General features: G+C 38.5%; 1 protein-coding gene across 3 annotated transcripts in view; it reads left to right on the top strand.

Moving 5' to 3' along the window:
* Positions 1–14,485, top strand: part of MCF2 (MCF.2 cell line derived transforming sequence) — a 103,950-nt gene extending 89,465 nt beyond the window's left edge. For all 3 annotated transcript variants that reach the window (XM_073885650.1, XM_073885651.1, XM_073885652.1), the window contains 6 exons: positions 521–587; positions 2,948–3,057; positions 4,586–4,695; positions 7,186–7,298; positions 8,206–8,306; positions 12,783–14,485. In XM_073885650.1, the coding sequence (XP_073741751.1) occupies positions 521–587; positions 2,948–3,057; positions 4,586–4,695; positions 7,186–7,298; positions 8,206–8,306; positions 12,783–12,823 (542 nt within the window). In that variant the 3' untranslated portion in view covers positions 12,824–14,485. The remainder of the gene's footprint in view (positions 1–520; positions 588–2,947; positions 3,058–4,585; positions 4,696–7,185; positions 7,299–8,205; positions 8,307–12,782) is intronic.
* The last annotated feature ends 946 nt before the right edge of the window (positions 14,486–15,431 follow it).

Genomic DNA, 15,431 nt, shown 5'->3' with positions numbered 1-15,431 from the left:
GCGATAATTGGTGCAGGGAATGGGGCTGATATTTACTTTAGACTATAACGAAAGGGTTTGTTAAACTAATTAGAAGAGGATCAAGATTCAAGGGGTTGTTTAAACTATTTTGGAAATTGAACTTTACACTACAAAGGGAACCCTGGTGCTTGAGAAGCAGTTGCAAAATAATACAGCAAACAAACTGTGTTAAATTAATTCTAAGCCCTTCTTATGAGTCGACTGTACCAAGGACCTCAAGGAATCAGTAGTGCTTGGTAGTGTTGGCATGGTGATGGTTATAGTTATAAGCCTGAATTTCTTGATAAAATATTACACAGTTCAGTCCTTTTCCATACTTGAAATCCAGGCTGCCCTTTCCTCTGGTTATTTCAAGCCTGCAAAGGTTAACAGGAATGGTGTGTATGTGTGTGTGTGTGTGTGTGTGCATGCACTTGCACATGTGAAGGACATTGGTTTCCAAGGAAGAAGTGTGGCTTCTCAATGATGATGCTTCCAGAAGCTTTGTTTTCTTTCACAGTTAAAAAACGAAAGCAACATAATCCGTTAACAGAACAGGATCAGCTTTCTTCTCAGCGGAATGATGAGTAAGTGATTATTCTTTAAGAAATATCACTCCTGCAATCTTCTGTTTTCCGTAAGTACAGGAGTCAACGTCATTATCAAGTAGTTCGGACACAGACTGCCCTCCCTTTTAGCAGTAACTCATCAGGTTCCTTAAATGCATCATCTTCTCAGCTCTGTCGTATACTTGGAGCCTGATAGTCCTTAATCGTTTTCCCATTGTTCCCCTTGATGTTAAAAATATTACGAGAGTTTGGGCTAATTTTTAAACATGATCACAAATGCTTTGTTCTCAGTATAGCCTGGGGGGAGGGGCGTGTAGGTGAAACGTGGCTGCACTCAAGGTTTTCTCTTCAAAATATTTTTGGTCACCTCCCATCTGACTGGAGAAAGAGAGTGGTACGAGTGATGAAGGACTGGCAGTCACTGCTGGCCCCACAGCTCCACTGTCCCTAGATGGAGACCGCTGGCTGGCAGCTTGGCCTCTCTTTCTATGTGGTCAGAGAGAAGGTATGGATCCTGGGAGGGCACTGTGCCTGCATACAACCGTGAAATCTTTGAGGAAGGTAGCGGGCCTGAATGATAGCACTGCTGCTGGTCTAGAGATGTCTTCCTATTCTGCCTCTAGGAACCCTAAAAGACGGAGTTGCCCATAGATCATGTGCATATGTGCAGAAAGAATCCCCACACTGATTCCAAAGCCTTTGCACAGAAATTCACCGTGCAGCATCTGCATGATATAGGGATCATTGATCATGACCCCGAGATCATGACCTGACTCGAAATCAAGAGTCGGAAGCTTAACCAACTGAGCCACCAGGTGACCCCCAAAATACTCTTAAAAAATTAGAATAAAGGGGTGCCTGGGTGGCTCAGTCAGTTAAGTGTCTGCCTTTGGCTCAGGTCATGATCCCGGGCTCCTGGGATTGAGCCCTGAGTCGGGCTCCCTGCTCAGCGGGGAGTCTCCTTCTCCCTCTCCCTCTGCCCCTACCCCCAGCTTGTGCTCTCTCTCTCTCTCTCTCTCACTCTTTCTCTCTCTCTCAAATAAATAAATAAAATCTTTAAAAAATTTTAAAATAAAATAAAAATACTCTTCTTCTCTTTGTTGCATATTATCTTTCAAAGGTAGCTAAAAATCAGGATCAAAGTGTGCTGGTCCCATCTGGGGCTTTAGAAAAATCATTTAAAAGTCACAGTGGAAGTCTTTATCTTCCAGAGTCACAATACTCAATCTTCTGTCATAGATTATGGAAGGAAAATCTTTAGATTTCATATAGTAATTGACTTTACAGTAGGTGATACAGCCCAACAGTATTAATCAGATTAAGGTTTCAGTGACATTTATATACACCTTACCTAATTCACTGAGGTTAAAAGATCATACAGCAAGCAACAGGGATTTTTTTTTTTATAGCTTTCTGATTTTCCCTTCAAGAACCTTCTCTGCTCTATTCAGTCCATATAGCTCAGATGACCAATCAGACTATTATCTTCTCCTAGTTCAGGGATGGACGTGTAGTCCGACTTAGGCTGTGATGGGCATCGCCACAACTTTTATCGGAGCTATCAGGAAGGAGGTTTTGTTCTTTGAAATGAAAAGTTCTATTAAGCCTCTGAGCTTAGGGCCATTTCTCCTTCCACATGTGACTGGGGGAACAGGGAAGCAGGGTTGAGAACCTACAGAGAGGAAAAGCAATGCTGAACCAAATTCCTGATGACATTACTTAAGCACCTGGATCCCTATGTGTTCAGCATTAATCCTTAGACATTCAGTTACATGAACCAATACATTCCTCTTTTTATGGGATTTTTTTGTTTACATTTTTCCAACTGTATTGAATTATAGTTGACACTTAAAACATGTATATCTTTAAAGAGTAAAACTTGATTTGATATACATATGCATTATGAATAATTAAGCCCAACCATCCTCTGTGTGTGTGTGTGTGTGTGTGTGTGTGTGTGTGTGTGTGTGGTGAGACCACTTAAGATCTACCTCTTAAAAAAAAATAAAAGCAAAGGCTAACAACAATAAACAATAGAATAATTAATAAAAAAGATCTACCCCTTAGCAAATTTCAGGTATATAATACAACACACAATAGGAATTTTAAACAATATACCTGCCGTGGGTCCAGAAGGCATTTTTTCCTCGCATATTAAAGAGAGACCTTGCTGGCTTGGAGCCTAAAATGTAAACTTTTGTTATATTGTGAACTGTCATTCTACAGACTTAAATTAAGGGGGGAAATCAGCTGTGTTTGAATGATTCTCAGAGCATGTTCCTAACATACGGTATCAGTGGGAAAAAATACCATTTTTAATGTCTTGTTATCTTAAACTGGATAAAAGCTCACTTATTTTTACACATTTACTATTTCAGAAGGCAGCATGGATCTTTTCTGGGTGCCGAGGAAACCGAGCCGGAACCCAGTGGCGCTCTGGTGGAAGTCCGGGAGGCAGGTGCATCGGTTCCAGCTGAAGCTAACACAGGTATGCGTAATCTCCCCAGGGAGGCGAGGCTCATGGCTATGCACGTTGTTTTCTGCCATTGTTAGCTCTGGAAATCTACCTCTCTCTTACCTTTGTATAAAGAAACCAGAGCGAAGCCATTTTTATAAGGCTCTTTTGTTTTCCACATGCAAGATACTCTGGTGGGCACTACAGGCGGCGGGTGGGGGGGTGGTTGATCAGTAGTGTCGGCATCACGTGGGGACTTGTAAGGAAGGCAGATTTTCTGGGTCGGCCCCAGACCTGAGACAGAAACTCTGGGAGTGGGGCCCCGCCATTTGTGATTTCACACATTTTCCATGTGGTTCTTTCTGATGCATGGTCAAGTGTGGGGGAACCCCTGCTGTATAGTGCAGAGATGTACAAGACACATACACCATAGCTGTCATGAATAGAGAAGAGTCATTTACAGCTGGAATATTTATTTTTCTTTTGCTCCTTATCTCATTTAAGCTGATTTCAAACAAGGTGTTTAATTCAACAAATAGAACACAGCCCAGGTGCTGGGAATTGTGCAGAGCTTTGGGCATACAGTCTAATTAAGAGACACTCAGCTGCCATCCCTACGAAGCCAGGAGGGGAGAAAGAGAATTCAGCAAGCAATTAAAATTAAATGTGATCAGTGTTATAACAGAGACAGGATCACCTGCACAACCCTGGGGTCAACAGCATAGACTTTCCTAGAGAAATGCTTACCGGAAATGCTCAACAGATGCCTGATACTCGATGCTCAGATATGGCGGTCCTGAGTCTGGAGGGGTTCTCTACTCATTGAAGAGAAACAAGTAATGACAATCTTGGTCGACTGAAAGCCACTGCCCTTGGGTCATCTGTGTGGTGGCCCCCTGAGCTGTCAGCAGAGAGCCTGGTACCAATACCTTCATTTGACAGATGAGGAAACCAAATCAGAAAAAGTTGACATGACTTTTCCAAGGCAACATGAATGGTTTAGTATGGCCAAGATGAGATTCTGTTAATTCTCTGCCTATGTTAGGTTGCTTAATCTGTGTCAATTCAATGTATTGTATGAATTAAGTACCTCTTACACAGAAGGCTCTTAGAGAAGATACAATGCATAACGCATGGTCTCTGCCTAATAAGAGAGATAAGACAAGTTAAAAATAATAATATTACTAGGTAGGATGTTCTAAGTGCTATTTGAGTAGGACCGATAAAAATGCCCTAGAAAAATTTGGGAAAAGGGATTATTTTCTGTAAGAAACGGTAAATATTCTCTGGAATATTGTTTAACTTATTATTTTTGATAACTCCCACCAACTCCAACTTGAAACCATCCCAAAAAGTAAAAGGAGTATATGACATTCCAGGCCCTTTCTGAAATTTCAGAAATTCTAAAATAGTACAGGCTAATCAGAGGTTTTATTATATAAAGATAATATTCTTGGACCATTGAAGGTGACAGCCTTGATTATTATAGTTAGTTTTACTTCTCTCCCTGTGTTGGACCAGCATCATTAAGTAACTGCCCCCTTCCACATTTTTCTTATAGTTTGGACCCAGGTGTCCTCACCTGCAGAAATCTCTGAAGACCCCGAGGAATGGTCAAGCAACTATTTCTACACTTCTTACGATGACAATGAAGAAGAAAGGCCCCTAATGGTCAGTGATGACATATTCAAATAAAGAAATAAAAACTCTCAGGGCAGTATTACTGATGCAATAGACAGGCCATCTGGGGGCAATCTTCTGTCCGTGTCCTCGAGGTCATTTAGGTAGATTTCATCGCCAAAACATTCGAAACCAGTCTTACCACGAACACTCAGTAGTAAGCACTTCTGTCTGCAAGAGCACGTGGCGCTCCTCCTGAAGTTGATGAGACAAATTGTCCATCATTCCAGTCTCTGTATATCGACCACTTTTATCTTTAGCTGAACTTGACCACTGTGTTTTCAATCTAAGCATAGGAGATAAAATCAGAACGAAGGAGAGTCAGATATACTTTAAAAATCAGCTTAGATGCCAGATTGGCAAATCTAGGGAATAAATTTGACACGTATGAAACTACCTGAGAACATCTGGGGAATATATTTTCGTGGGCTGCTAAAATACGTGTTAGGGATACCAAATCGGCCTAACAGAGCAAGGGAGCACCCCATAAAACTAAAGGAGTTTGCTTTAGAGTAAAGGTAACTGATAGAAGAAATAGTGTGCAGTGTGGTTAGGATCCTAGTAGATTTTTGTGGGGGGGGGGTTAGGACCGTTTAGGGTATACCTACAATTTCCTGAAGTCAGCAGCTCGGAGGGTGGGATGCTGCTTTGTAGCAGACTGCTCCTTGGTGCCCGTCAGAGGAACACATTCAGTTTGGCAGCTCTAATGTTGGCGTAAGGGAGTAATGGCTTGGGGAGTGGCAAAGCTGCGTAGTAGCATCGACTCTGGAATGCTTTCTTTAAAAAAGTAACAGAATACTCTTTCTCTCTTTTTTTAATATTTATTTATTTATTTGAGAGAGAGAATGAGATAGAGCATGAGAGGGGGGGAGGGTCAGAGGGAGAAGCAGACTCCCTGCTCAGCAGGGAGCCTGATGCGGGACTCGATCCCGGGACTCCAGGATCATGACCTGAGCCGAAGGCAGTTGCTTAACCAACTGAGCCACCAAGGCACCCAGAATACTCTTTTTCTTAATAATACAGTGAGCGTAATATGTACGTGTAGGGTAGTTTCCCTCATGAATTCTGTCTGAAGATGGGAGAGGCACTTGTTCAGATGCAAGCAGAAAATCAGAGGAAACCAGTTTGGGTTTAAATGTTTTCTGCCAGGTCTTGAGTCAGCATGTTCCCAGCTCGGGTGTCAGAAAATAAAGCAAATATGCAGAGTTGATGACTACTTTAATCCTCGGGGATGGGAATGTAGAAAACCCCATAAGCTCTCTCTTCTCGCCGTCACTCCCTGACTTGTGCTACTAAAGAAAACATACAAAAGAGCAATACAGTGCATTCTAGATCCTACCACCTATACCACGCCTCCCCCCAATATCCCCAAAGCCAAAAAGCAAAACAAGTTGGAATGAGATGCTCTCTTAGCCTCACTTTATCAAGGCAAAAACTAAGAAAGAATGGGTGCTGCCTTCCTTGGAGAGGCCTGTGTCAGAGATGGCTCCTAATTCGATGAAGCTATTCTGTGAAATGGCAGGTAGCTCTTCCCTGCCTGCTCCTCAGCCCATTTGATAAAAGTACTTCTCAAAAGACGTTTAAGCCCAGGTGATGTGGATATTGTTTTCAGGTTAACTCCTTTGCATGTGCACAGAATCAACGCCACATAATTCCTTCATTTAAAAGATTTTTAGCCATGGTACTCCTTTTAAATTCACGTATTCAATGTGTAAGATATTGTGCTAGAAAAATCCTCATCTCAGAATACTTTTGGACTTGGGGCACCTGGCTGGCTCAGTCGGGGGAGCGTGCGACCCTTGATCTCAGGGTTGTGAGTTTGAGCCCCACTGGGTGTAGAGATGTCTTAAAAATAAAATATTTTTTAAAAGTGTTTTTGGACTTTAAAATTATTTCTTCTCTATCTACTTTGTAACGAAGTGCAATCAGTGTGTCTTGGGTAATTTAGCTTAGTAATAAATCAAGTTCAAATTATAGCTGCCAAAAGATTAAGGCCAAGTAAAGCACAACAGTATGGTTTAATATGCTTTTATTGCACCCAGAGTTTTCATGCTTATTATTTTTACCTGTGCAAAATGATACAAATCCCAGAAATCCTTTTGAGGGCATTAGTGGGTCTTTGTTCAGGGCCGCTGCCTTTAATATGTGCCTAGATAAATTTTCCATGGGTGTAGTTTACAAATAACAGTACTTAAAAATTATTTTTATGCTGGGCTTTTTCTGAGTTTATGCTTATAATTCATATCAGTTAAATTAGTCATGCTCTTATTTTTTGTGTAATTCTCTTTTTGCGAATAAAAATGAATTCTTCAGGTTAAACACATGTTCTGCTCCGTGTTTGCTCATTCCTCCCTAAGCTGCTGTAACCACCCCTATTACCACGGAAGTAAAGAGTGCATTCTTTATGTCACAGAGCATGCAGTTAATGCAAGCTGTTTTACAAGCAAATTTGTAATGTAATTTCTCGAAACAACCTTCCAGTCTCCAGGCAAATACAAAGCCCTAGCAGATTGTAGGAAGAGGGACCCAGAAGACCTCCTGATTAGAAATGGAGATGTCATTCAGTTTCTCCATGAAGATGCTGCAGGTCAATGGTAGGTGTGTTCTCAGTGCTTATGATGACCTCGGCTGGGGGCACACGGATATCTAATCAGATGTTCTGCTTTACTTGTATCTTTGTTATACAGTCTCAAGAAGCAGAAATATCACATTTCTTATCAGTGTTTCATTTTCATTGCTTCAGCTATGCCTATATAGCTCACTGAAAGGAATGTTAACCTTTGGTGAGTGAAAAATGCTTTGAAAGAATGAAATGCTATGGGTCTGCATGCTCTTTTGTGGTTTACCTTTGGCTCAGACATTTCAGCTGATAGATCTGGCTTTGTAATGGCTACAGATCATACTACATTTGGTCATTTAAGTCATTCATTAATTCATCACGTTTTTAATGAATGCTCACTATTACCAGGAACCCTGCTTTGCTACTCTACAACATAGCCACCCTTCTCTTTATCAATTCAAATATTGACTTTTTAGTCTTACCATTCTATTCTGATGCATTCGACTTCATATGGCACCAGTTGCAAAGATGGTTCTGCCAAATATACTGTGTAATTATAATGAACCCAGAGCAGGAAGGAAATACTGTTTGGAAGAGGACTGAATGAAGCTTCCATAAATCTTTTGGAACTTTTATGTGAAATAGTTCTGTCTCCATTGTGTCAATAACTTTAACTGAAATGCTACATTGACTGTGTACTTTGACCCTAAAGGTGGAAGAGTACACACAAGGGTGAAAAGTAATGACGGATCATTAAAGTAATAACCATTTTTGCTAATAACCTAAGTCCTTTGTAGGTTACTCAAAGGACTCAAGCACAATGTCATGAAAGTCGTTGAATACATGCAATAGCTTTGTGAAAATTTGAACTGCAATGCGATGTATTTGTTTTTTATTACTGTATATTACCATTGTTGGCTACTAATTCATTTATTATTTAGGTTGGTGAAAAATCTAAACAGCAGAAAAGAAGGTCTGATTCCAGGAAACACTGCGCAGATTTTAATCGGTGACTATAGGTTTCGGAATGCCAAAGTTACAGGTATAATATGAGCAGACTGTATACTATTTGTTTGAAGGCTAAAATTTTTAAAGCTCCACCAAGGATGCAGTTGACATAGGGTAAGAACCTCTCTGCGCTTAGAAACAGAGCTGCAAGCCTGTTATGTTTGCTAGGATTTAATATTTTCCTTTAACGGTTTTAAATTAATGAAGAAAGATTTGTAAAACATGTTAAACTTTTCCCTGCAAGGTTGATAGGTATGGAAGAGAGTTTCAGATACTGTGGTGTCTTGTAAGAGATCCTTCAGAACTAAATACTGATGATATGCTTTTAAGGTACCAGCCTTAATGTCTAAGAGTGTTTTACCAGTGTGTTTTCACCTAGTTCTAAGAGCACATTATTTCCTTATGGTGGCTTTCAGCTACGCGCACACACACACACACACACACACACACACACACCCGTGTCTATGTCCAAGGCTTAATGTATGAAGGTAGTATGAAGCAATGAGTGCTAATCTGATATTTCTTTCTATTAACCAAACCCTTAATACATAAAATTTCTGGATTTTGAAATAAGCCCCAGTATTCTTGTATATTTTCCCCCTAAGTAATACTGAGCTATCTATAAAGAGGTATCACAAAAAAAGAAAACAGACTTTTTTGTGAACAAGGTTATTATCATATGCACATATTTCCTTTGAATTCCTGGTTTTGGACTTGTATTAGAAGTCTGGGTGATGGTACACTGGGTTGAAATGAATCTAATATACCGGGAGTAACTTTTTTGGTTCTGAATATCATTTATGACATGAAACAAAATCTACAAGTGACAGGGCTAAATATAAATATCTGGACACATGGGAGCCCCACAATTAGGGTCACTTCTTATTTGTTTTTTTTTTTTTTAGGTAGTCTAAATCTGGATCACCTTTTAAAGTTTTTCTGTACCAGTGTTGAATTATTATTATTATTTTTTAAGTAAGCTCCATGCCCAGCATGGAGCCCAATGTGGGGCTTGAACTCATGACCCTGAGATCAAGACCTGAGCTAAGGGTTGGACACTTTACCGACTGAGCCACCCAGGCGCCCAGGTGTTGAATTATTTAGATATTTATTGAATTGCTGAATTATTTAGATAATTAGTAATCAGAAGAGTCTGACATATCTGAACTAATTGACATTTACTTAAAACATACACCCAACAACTGCAGAATACAGCATTACTTTTAAGTATGCATGGAACAGTCACCAAGATAGATCATATGCTGGGTCATTAAAATAAGTCTCAGTACATTTCGGAAGAGTGCAATCATATAAAGTCTTAAAAAGCATTATAGTAGAAATTGATATCTAGGGGCACCTGGCTGGCTTAGTCGGTAGAGCATGTGCCTCTTGATCTCAGGGTCGTGAGTTCAAGCCCCACGTTGGGTGCAAAGCCTACTTAAAAAAAAAGAAAGAAATTGATATCTGTAGCTATCTGGATATTAAATGACATACCTCCAAAGAACACATGGGACCAAAAAGAAAGCATAAGAGAAACTCAAATTATTTCAAATTGGATGTTTAAATACTTGCATCACACACTTAAAAATCAGTGTGATTCACCATATTAACATAACATAGGGGGAAATTATGTCATTATTTCAATAGATGCAAAAAAAAGCTTGACAAAACTCCATACTCCTCCATGATAAAAACTCTCACCAGATGAGGAATAAAGGGAATTTCCTCAATCTGATGATGTACGCTCATGAGAAATCACAACTAACATCATCCTTAATGGTGAAGTATTTGGAAGCTGTTGCCCTGAGATTGGGAACAAGCCAGGGATACTCACTCTCCCCATTTCCATTATAGCCAGTGCCAATACCTGAGATAAAGAGAGAAAACAAAATGAAAAGAAGAGGCAGCGCTGTCATGCTGAGCAGATCATATATATGTACAAAACCATAAGGAATCTCTACACAAAGAGACCCTACTAGAAGTAATAAGTAAATTCTATAAGGCCATAGTATACATAATCATTATACAAAATAAATTGTGATTCTATATTCTGGCCACAGAGAACTGAAAAAAACTAATTTCAAAAAATTATACGATTTACATAAGTAATATAAACTGTAAAATAAGTAGGAATAAATCTGCCAGTAGATATTATCTAAGGCTTCTATACTGACAACCACAAATCACTGCTGAGATACATTTAACAGGACCTAATAAAGGGAGAGAGAAACCATGTTGAAGTATTGGAAATCTCAGTGTTGTTACGAAATCCATTGTCCCCAAGTCAACCTCTAGAGTCTATGCAGTCAAAATCTGAGCAGCCCCTTCTGAAAAAAAAAAAAATGCAGGTTTATTCTAAAATGTATACAGAGAGGCAAAAAAATCCAGAACAGAAGAATCCCCAAAATCTGGAGTACTTACATACCTGATTTCAAGACTAACTATAAGGCTACAGTAATGAATGCAGTGTGGTATGGGAGTTAGTATAGAAAAATAGATTCCTAAAATAGATCCACATATACATAATCGATGAATGTTCAATCAAGGTACCAAGTCAACTGGATAGGGAAAGGAAGGCTGTTTTAACAAATGGTGCTCCAGCAATTGGGTATCCATATGGTAAAAGAAATGAACCTTCATCCCTATATCTTACTCCATAAACGAAAAGTAATTTGAGTTGGATCTTAGACCTAAACATAAAACCTAGAGTCAAAGTTTCTAAAAGCACAGGACAATAACGTCATGACCTCGAGCAGTTAACAATTTCTTTTTTGTATTATACAAGGCGGAAAAAGCACTCACTGTAAAAAGAGAGTATCGGGCAAATAGAAAGAAATGTTCCACATGCTGAATTGAGCACTTTACTACTTTAAAAATTTATATCTGTTGGGGGGGCCTAGGTGGCTCAGTCGGTTAAACATCACCCTCTTGATTTCGGCTCAAGTCATGATCTCAGGGTTGTGAGATCGAGCCCTGCGTCGGACTCCACACCGGGCCTGGAGCCTGCTTCAGATTCTCTCTCTCTCTCTCTCTCTCTCCCTTCCCCCCTCCCCTCTCCTCTAAAAAAGAAAAAATGATATCTCTTAAAATAAGATAAAATCTAAGCTAGTAACACTATGAATGCTTTCAGAAGCCAAATGGTTGTAATGAATCACATTTTCCCCCAAATTTCACCGATTCCATTTTCTACATTGAAAAGCTAAGTTTGAAAGTAAACATGGCCAGCTTTCTGATAACTGCTTTATGCTTAGTTAAATCATTAATGAGGGAGAAGAAATACGTGAGTCCCTTGAAGTATGTGTTCAAGAAGCTGTTTAACGTATATAAATTGTTTTTTTATGAACCAATTAAAAAACCAATAAAGCCATGTGTGTACCAGAAAATCATGGCCTTTCTTGTGCTCAGGTCTCCAAGATTCAAAACTGAAAACACCAAGTGTATTCATCTAACTTCCATATAATATAGGAACTCGGTAGGTTTTCCCTAACGTGTCATCATTTTAAATGTAGAGCCAGATGTCCTCCTACTTAATTCAGGACAAAGTTAATTATGTTACATTTTAGCTAACTGTAATGTGGGACATGTAAAATTACATATTTGATTAGTTTTAATTTGAAGTGATTCCATTACTGTAACCGATCACAGTAGATTGAGTGTGTATCACTACCCTTTGAAAAGCGCATGGCAAAACGACAACTTAAATCTGCTTCGGGCCTCTGTTTCAGGCAGTAAAGAGCTTATATGTTAACATATATCCACGTTAGCTGGCAAAAAAAATCCCACATTCTTCTTCTGTAGTCATTTTTATTTTCTCCCATCAGTACTGTTTTTCAATGCTACTAGATCAAGGGACTAAGTCCCCTTGGTCCCTGTTCTCTAGAAAGTTCTGACTTAAGACCTTTTAAAAGTATATAGTTCTTACAAATAACATGCACTTACGACTTAGGTCAATTGACAAATTCATACTTATTGGTAGATTTTTGTTGAATGCTATAATATCAAGTAGTCTTGATCGAGATCTAGCCTATTACAGTGCATCGGGCAAAACAGTATAATGTGGCCCTACAAAAATAGAATGTGTGCCAATTCGTGGATTAGGAAATTACAGTTGACCACCTATGCAACTGTCCGTAGCATTTAGGTTTAAAAATAGATATTAGACTATCTTCTTTGAGATCTGGCAAATACAGTGATACTTATGTGCTTACCATGTCTCCTGTTCTCTATACGCACACAGCATAATTCATATAATATTTATGAAATCCAGTTATAGGAGTTGTGAATTCTGTTGATTTTGCTTCCAGTGAAGCTATGCCACTCATAAACTAGATGCCTCTAAGAAATAATTTTGTAACAGAATGACGACTTTCATAGACAACCAAAAGACATCACCTTTGAATTCAGGATGAACCTTTCGAATCCTCCCATTTAGTGTTAGAAGCCTCTAGCACCGACAGTTTGGGCCTTAGAAGTCACTTGAGTATTAACATCATTCTTCATTACTTTGTAGATGCTGCTCTGAGTAACACAAGGAAACTCAGTTCCCCTTGAATTAAAGGAGAATGAATAGACTTTTAAAAATAAGATTTCCTTTGGAGGTGTGAACTAGATTATATTTCTTAAAAGTGTTACAGGGCAAACAGCACGAGAGTCAGGATGATCTGTGCTGCCCATGACATTCACAGAATTTCCTCAGGCCTGAGGAGGACTTCGTCATTCAGTTTGTCTCATTCTTGCGAGAACCATCTTCACACCTTCCGTTCCCCTCAGGTGAAAAGTGCAGTGTTGCTTCGTTTCCCAGTGGGGTTTTTCATGGCATGCATTCAGATTCCATCTCAAAATCTCAAAGCCAGAAATCAATGATTTTGAACATGTGCAGGTAAAAGGCTTTACCTATAATTGTTTGCATAACTTTTCACTAGCAAAACAAAACAAAAACACAGAGAAGAGAGATCATCAGAGATTTTAAACCCCTTTGTTGGTTGATAGTTTATTTTATTCTTTGCTTCTGTTACCTAGGGGACTATAATGTACGAAAGGGATGTATGTTCTGAAGGACCTCTTTTGCACTTTGACTGGTATTTAGGGTTGTCAGAACTGTCTTATGGTTCTGGAAAGATCCAAAGCCAAAAACTCCTGTAGTTAGGATGTGTTGAAGTTTACATTTTATGCATCGAAATTTAGATACACCTATCACAGCTTTAAGTTAAATATTCATATTTGCACAAGAGGTGTTCCTGTAACAAAGTTCTACGTTCCGGTGTCTTGAGTTGCTTTTGAATTTTGTAGAAAAACCTATTCTGGTAAAGGTGTTCTTAAGTTATATTGTGTTCCTTCCTAGGGTTTTTCTTTGATGATACATGTGTAGATGTCTTTCTTTTAAACATGTAAAAAGTATGATCACTTGTTTTAAAGCCCAGGACCAGTTGTTGCATGCAGTGTTGAATTTATGCTTGGAGTATTTTATAGTCTGGACCAGTGAAGACAATGGTTTGAAATTGCTGCCTTTTGAATCACAGACTGTGAGTTTTACTGTCAATTTGGCTTATTAGGTGCATGTTTTTTGATTATTGGTTTTACAATAAACAACTATATTATACATAAATTTATCTTTTAAATAGGTTTGTGTGTCATGTCAAGATCGTAGTTTATGCCAGTGGTATCATTTGATGTAGCAGTTTGTATGACAAACCCATTGTATTTTCCCTGCAAATTATAACTCTTCTAATGTCCAATTTAATGAATTTATGATGGGTGATTTATATTATAACTCACTCATGAAAATGCCCATATATTTGATTGTTCACTTAATGCTTCTACGACAATAACAACAAAATGAGATTGAAGTACATTTCTTTTGCGTGCTGATCCTGTGGTTAGAAGACAGAATTCGGAAATAAAATGTTTGATGATGCCCCTCTGCACAAAACGTTTTAATTTTATGGTATTAAACTAGGGATTTTAATCCTTTAAGACAATACTGAGTTCTGTAGATTCAAACATACAGTTATAGTCTTTTAATGTCTTAATCACTGTACAATGAATGCTACATTTGTATATGTATTTGTATATGGAACCGCACTGTATTAATTTTATTGGGCTATAAATGTGTGTTACTATAAAACATAGCAGCAATTTCCCTTTATGTCTTCAAAATTTAATTACATTGTAAATGTACTTACAATGTAAATGTACTTGTGTTAATTCCACATTAAAAATATTCAACCTTAAATTTATTCATGTATTTTTTTTCAGTTTAGTATCAATTATACATTGAAATCTCCTTTCCTCTCATTTATTAGTGACAACCTAAAGGCACCATAAGTATTTTGAGTTAAATGTTTACCTTCAGGTTCTTCATAACGCTGTCATAAATAAAACAATGAAAATGAGCTCAACGATAGCCAGATAGAGCGGAACAGAGAAGAGAAACCAGAAACAGAGTCTTACATATATGGAATTTGCTGGGTTATTGGATGTAGTGTTGCGTGTGGGGACATGAGACTTTAATAAATGATACTAGGAAAACTAGAAAAAAAATAAATGTTTACCTTCATCCTTGCTTCACGATTCTCTGAGAGAGAGACAAAGACAGGGAGATCTGACTAGAACTAGGGTAAAATGTTTTGCTCAAAAAGTTTCTTCACCCAAATTTGTAGGATAGCAGCAAATGAGGTTTCAGGGGTTAGATAGCCACATTTATGAGTGACTATTTCTACACGCTGAAAAACAATCTGCGTCCATTTAATGCAGCCCAAGGAAACCTGGAGGACACCTCGGTATCTGCCGATGTATTCTGAACCATTGCTTGCTTTTGCAAGGGGCTCGTAGTTGGGTGCACAGCCCATCAGGGAGCTAGAACTTCAGGCTTAACATAGAGAAGGAATAAAAATCTATCCAGTTTTTTTTTTTAAACTGAGAATGTTTCAGATGCCTCAGTGATCATCCCATTACAGAATCAAATATTTCTTTTGCCTTTAAATTTATTTTGAGTCCTTTTGAGGAAGTGTTGTCAGTGAACTAGTTAATAAGTTAATCTGTCTCCCAAGAGCTCCTTGAAGATTAAAATGTGTATTCCAGTTTTTATTCCTCTGTTGGCAGAAGAGTAAATGTTATTGTTGACATTTCCAAAATTGTGTACAAATATCATACTATAGAG

The sequence above is a fragment of the Callorhinus ursinus genome, unplaced genomic scaffold (genome assembly GCF_003265705.2).
Source record: "Callorhinus ursinus isolate GAN/ISIS: 27379988/994484 unplaced genomic scaffold, GSC_fseal_2.0 scaffold64, whole genome shotgun sequence".
Classification (NCBI taxonomy): domain Eukaryota; kingdom Metazoa; phylum Chordata; class Mammalia; order Carnivora; family Otariidae; genus Callorhinus; species Callorhinus ursinus.
This window is presented reverse-complemented; position numbering and strand designations above follow the sequence as displayed.